This window comes from Mustela lutreola, chromosome 10 (assembly GCF_030435805.1).
Source record: "Mustela lutreola isolate mMusLut2 chromosome 10, mMusLut2.pri, whole genome shotgun sequence".
Taxonomy (NCBI): Eukaryota; Metazoa; Chordata; class Mammalia; order Carnivora; family Mustelidae; genus Mustela; species Mustela lutreola.
The window spans coordinates 66,065,748-66,071,747 of NC_081299.1; the positions used below are offsets into that span (position 1 = coordinate 66,065,748).

A 6,000-nucleotide genomic window follows, 5' to 3' on the forward strand; every position below is an offset into this window, starting at 1 on the left:
AGCAATATTATGTTTCAAAGGTACAGAAGGATTCTTTCAACTCTTCTAACCTCCCTCCCCTTTTTAAAACTTTCCTAATTACCCAGGGGTGATGGGATGTCTTGCTATCTAGATTTATAACTGTGCCCCAGAAAGTAACCAACCTTATTAGAAGCATAAGGGATAGCCACATTAATATATGTTTAAAAGACTAAAATGACCCAAATTTTAGGAAAATCTCATCAACAATTTCAGAAGCCTTTAACTGTACCCCCAAATGTCTACACAAACACTTCTCTGTTTTGTCTTAAAATATCCACATTGTCAGCATAGAGGTGAGTATATAAATAAATTGCTGTCAATACCTTAGTAAAGTTGTTGAAAATAATGAATACCTTCTTGTTAAAATGATATTGTTTTACCAATTTGGTTTTAAAACCTGTAGTACACTAATTATGCCAGATGGTTAGTAATATAATAACATTTTTGGTATTCTAGAGAAGGTTGAGAACCCTAGGGTTTGAGTCCTAGCTTTGTCACCTTAGTCTTGGGACACTGGGGAACTCACTTAAGCTTTCATTGTCCTACTTCTCTCACATGCAACAAGCTATAACCTGGAGTTCAACAGAATTAGTTATAACCAGTCAAAATGGTGTTTGTAAATAAAAGCATCCGGGGGCACCTGGGTGGCTCAATGGGTTAAAGCCTCTGCTTTGGCTCAGGTCATGATCTCAGGGTCCTGGGATGGAGCCTTGTGATGGGCTCTCTGCTCCGCAGGGAGCCTGCTTCCCCCTCCCTCTCTGCCTGCTTGTGATCTCTGTCTGTCAAATAAATTAATTAAATAAAAAAAAGGACAGCATCCATACTTTTTATTTCAAAAGCTTATTAAGTAAATTAAACTATCTTGGGTAGAAATGACATAAACTATAATGAGTTATACAAAGTACCATTGTTTTTATAGGTTAGGTTGACCCTTGTTAGTTTATTCCTATTCTACCTAATGGTGTCGTCTTTCTAAGACACACAGTTTGTCATGTAACTCAGCTACATAATACTTGCCAACAGCTCTCCTTTGTTACGAGAATACCATCCATATCCTGACATCCTATCTCAATTTCCTCGGACCCCTCAGCTGATATACCCTCTGATACATATCCAGCATGAAATACTTGGGGCTCCTTCAGACACGCCACCCATGTTCAACTTCTAGGCCTTTGTTACAGGTGATTCATTTTGCCTGACTTTGTCACTTTGTCAGTCTTAACCAATCCTATTTATTCTTCAACTCTCAGCCTAAATATCACCTCCAGTTGGAAAGGTTCCCATCAGTTGGTTACACATCTCAAATTTACCTGTATTTATACATTTTATGACACTGCATCAAGCTGTTAGTAAAGTTCTGTAACTGTGCCTAGATATCCTGAAAGCAAGGCTGATTTCTTGTTTATTACCTAATCCAAGGGCATAGCAGTATCTACTAGGCAGAGACCTTACGTTCAAGCACAACGAGTAAGAGTACAGTCCCTGAAAACAGACTTTGGCTCAAATCTTAGCTCTACCACTTATTTGTTGCATCATTTGTGATTCACTTGGCCTTTCTAAGACCCTATTTCTTTATAAATAAAGTGAGAATAATAATAATAGGTGAAGGAGTTGTGTTAATTAATATCTCAGACTCAAGGCACATTAAATAGTAGCTATCCTGATGTGATGATGATGATGAAAATAATAAATATTTGTTTAATAAATAGATAATTAAGTGAAATAAAATCACTACTATTAAAACTTGTTTCTATGGGCTCAGGTTATCCAAATTCTAAATGACTTGTTCAAAACTAGTTCTTGGAACAGAGTACATTTAGTGAGGTCTGGTTATGACCATAGTGTTTATTTGACAGGTCTCTGGGGGGAACCAAATTTGATGGAAATGGGGAAGATGACAGTAATGAGATCAAAAAGAAACCAACTTTTATTCCTCAAGAAGTATGCACCCTCTGTAACAGAACTCTGGTTGGTTATTATTGATCTAATACCAATTTTAGAGAAAGGTAGGAAAAGTGGGAAATCTCTTTAGAGATTAAGAAAGCCAAGACTCTTCAAACCCAATATATAACCCAGAGTCGTCAGCAGCTGAGAACACATGTTTTAATTCTAAAAAGCATATTAAATATACTTACAGAGAAAAATGTTAAAAGTCTATCAGTGAATTAATAAAAGATGAAAAAAGGTGGAAACCATTGTTTCAACAGTTTTAAGGGAACATTATATACCTCATATAGTGAATATTGAAACAAGTGAATTTATAATATGTTTAAAGTAAGAGTTTTAGGTTAAAAAGAACTTGAAAAAAAAAAAAAGGCCATTACAAATTGTGTTCTGTGTGAGAAGAAATCACAGCCCAAAAGATCTTGAAGTTGTTGTTTTTTTTCCAACAGAAAGTATTTTCTGCCCTTCAGCTAACTATTGACTTAGGCAACAGGGAAAAAAAACAAGTGTACTGGATAATGGGAGATGCGTTTAAAAAAAAAAATCATTAAAAAGATGATTATAATCTGGTTAGCTGCTGAAGGTCCAAATTGTGAAAAATTATGAATGTTAATGATGGTAATCATGACAGTTGAAAAGTATCTAAATAACTAAAAGGCAACACCATTTTGAAGTGTTATGATACAATTTGTAATGATTAGCAGAAAAGCACACTAATATGTTTGATGCAATATTTTGAAGGTCACTTGACTATCAACTTCCCATAATGCCATTCAATTAAATACACAATAAGAATCTAAGATTATTTATAGAAAGAATTTTGTAGCGCTTGTAGAATAGTATATTACAAATCCCGGCTGTGTGTACAAGCAGAAACGCCTGATCTAATGCACCATTAAGCAACTGTAGCTGTGCTCTACATTTTTTAAACATTAAACTAATTATGATGAGGTCTGGTCTCACTATGTACTGCATATTTAATCTTTTTTAAGAGCCTATCAAATTGAATCACGAGATACAACTTGTTTATGCTATAAGCAAACACATGCAATATTAACAATGTACAATATTCTGTCCTAATTAGAAAAAGTCTGTGTTATCTTAAATACATTTAGGAGTATAAAATCACACAGTTCTAATTTGAACTTGCCATTTAATTATATTTTAAACTAATTTATATGACTTGGAACTGTTTTTTTTCTTTCTTTCTGTTTTTCCTCCTCTCTTTCTCTCTCTGCTACACAGAATGTTTTTCCATTGACTCGGTTAAAACTAAATTCTACTAAAAACGAAAGAGAGAATAAGGGCAAAGTGAAGCTTGAGGGAAGAGGAAGAGTGTTGGTAGAAACCACAGATAAGAAACCACTGAAATGGGATTATCAGATAGGGTTCTGTTTATTAAATCAGTGGGCCGAACTGAACCCTGCCAGGACCTTTTCCACTGTTCTTGCTCTGGATTGTAGCCTCAAGTTCTACAAATGTGATCTACTTTTTCAGGAAAGAATATATTTTCAAAATTCCCTTTTTCTCTCTCTCTCTTTGGGGTATCATGCAGGGTATACAGGCAAAACCCTTGAATCTCTTAATATTGTCCTCAAATTTAGGAAGTCAGGTACTAAGAAAGGTACCTGAAGGCAACACTTAACAGTATAGCCGGGACTTCATGACCTTTCTGTTCTCCTGCCCACAAAAACATTGACTCTGCACTCTGCAACTTAGTTTTCCAGCTTAACCTCAAGGATAATCTTTAAGGGTTACACAAAAATAAGATATACACAGACTCCTCAAAAATCAATAATCAAGTATAAATTTTCAAGTGGGAAGTTCAAACTTATTATTGAGTTAATTAAGTTTTTTTTTTTTAAATCAATATCATGAAATCAAACAGTTGAATGTAAAACACTTAATTTCTGGACAAGGAAGAACCAATCACATTGGAATTTCATCCTTCAAAAAAATCCAAAAGAGGAAAACAATAACGATTGTTTACCTTCACAAATTGTGACACCGTTTCCCGAAAATCCCATGTTACAGTAACAGGCTTCAACTCCATTACGTATTTCACATTTTGCATTTGGAAGGCAAGGTGTCTTGGTGCAATTTTGAGCGTAGGAAGAATTCAGCAAAGTGGAAAAACCCACTAAGGAAAACACAGAAATATGTTTTTAAAAAAAAGAAAGAAAGAAAGAAAAAATGAAAAAGAAAAGTCCCCCCTTCACATTGTTGAGTTAGACTACAATAAACACAAAAACCCTTCTTTCTTTCCATCTAGATAAATGGATTATAAGAACTTCCCAAGGGAGTATTTACCTAAACAACAGCACAAGAGCAAGTAGGCAAAAAGATTAGCACTTTCTTCAATCTCTGTTTATCAAGTAAATCTCAACAAAGCTATAATGTAGTAAACAGCGCAGCTCTATAAAGAAAACACTGTTCCTAGATCACTGGTATCTTCACTCCCGAGGTGAGCTCTTTTGAAAGGAAACTGTATGATTGTAAAGCAATTTCCCTCCTCTGGGAATGATTCTGTAAAGAAATCAAGATGAATTGATTGTTTGGGTCTTTGCAAATTCACATCTGTGTAATTTTAAGATGAAGAGCAACAGATCATAACATCCAGTAGGACAAATGTACTTATTGTTTTTTCTGTATTCCAATGTTCTTTTTAAATTCTCCCTTGCCCATCATAAAGTTTATACTATTTTTTTTTTTCCATTAGGGGAATTTAAGATAAACTCAGGATATTGGTCAAAGATGGATCTTTCGGAAACCAACACCATACAAACGCACCCAACAAAATGAGACACAAAAGAGAACAAGACTTTATTTCAGAGTTACTGAAAACAAAGTTGAAAATGGTATTCCGGGGACTGTTAGGAAAAGATAAGGAAAAGCCTGCGCCGATCCTTTTTTTTTTTTATATATCCTTGGCTCCTGTCTTCTCAAGACACGCCTGCCTGAGGATGGACAGCCAGGAATCATGCAAGTTAAGTGTTCGCAAAAACACTCATCTGAGATACACTGTCCTTATCGGGTAACCAGAGATTGTTAAACTTTCCATTCTAAATCCCGGCCTCGCATAGTCCTGTGTAAACCATCCCAACCGAATTAATTCAGTTTCAGAGAGGTGATTTATCTTTCTGCACAGCAGCCTCCAAATGGTATTTTAAACGAACCCAAAGTCTGGGCTGGCAGTCCCCTCAAAATGCCAGGAAACCTCCCCCAGGTGTGATTGGTTTGGCTTTCCCGAATTTCTTGGGGGGAGATCATAAGAAAAAAAAAAAAAAAAAAAGAAAAGAAAAGAAAGAAAAAAGAAAGGTCACAGTCTGAGCCTGTGGGGATTTGGGGGGTTTTGTATCCAGGAATAAAAAGGTGACTTAGTCCCTGGGCCCTGAATATCGGATTCCAGAGTTGAAAGGCCAAGGAGAAAAACATCCTGAGAAGTCCCGCGTCAATGCTCAGAAACCTGGCCCCAGGCACTGGGCGCGCGAGTTGCACCTCGGAGCAGCCCCACTCCCTGCAGGCCCGCTGCCCTCCGCACCCCGGCCCGGGCCGAGCACTCACCTAGGAGCGGGAGGAGTCTCATTGGCGGCGGCCGCGGAGCAGGCGGTGGCGGGAATGCGGCTGGCAGTGCGGGCCGAGTACCCCGGACGCAGCTGGGCGGCCGCGCCAGGGTCCCGGCTCCGGCCCCCGTGACACGCCGCTTCCTCCGGACACTTTCCGGCCTCTTTTGTGTCAGCGTGCGGGTCAGGCCCTCACTGTGCCTGTCACGTCCGCCTCCCCACCTCCAACCCCTGGCCGGTTCCTCCAAGCCGCCTTGACCTCACCCCCTGCCTCTGGACCACCCCAGCTCTCTGGCGGACCCTTTGAGGTCTCACTTTGCCCCCAGGCAGCAGCTCTGCCCTCAAACTTTGGGCTGCGGAGCCAAAACAAGGCAGAGACCCACGGACTGTCCCACTGGAGAGAGTATCCAGAATTGCGAAGGCTTAGGGGTACTTCCTAGAGCCTAAATTACAGGGGACGGAATTCTTTTAT

The 6,000-nt window shown here is 38.6% G+C and overlaps 1 protein-coding gene across 3 annotated transcripts in view; it reads right to left on the reverse strand.

Moving 5' to 3' along the window:
- Positions 1–5,699, reverse strand: part of ADGRL4 (adhesion G protein-coupled receptor L4) — a 110,378-nt gene extending 104,679 nt beyond the window's left edge. Inside the window, exons 1-2 of one of the 3 annotated variants that reach the window (XM_059135495.1) lie at positions 5,530–5,699; positions 3,956–4,105 (exon numbers count right to left, since the gene is read on the reverse strand). In XM_059135495.1, coding sequence (XP_058991478.1) covers positions 3,956–4,105; positions 5,530–5,551 — 172 coding nt within the window. In that variant the 5' untranslated portion in view covers positions 5,552–5,699. The remainder of the gene's footprint in view (positions 1–3,955; positions 4,106–5,529) is intronic. The other 2 variants (XM_059135494.1, XM_059135493.1) reach the window with 2 other exon arrangements.
- Positions 5,700–6,000: the final 301 nt, after the last annotated feature.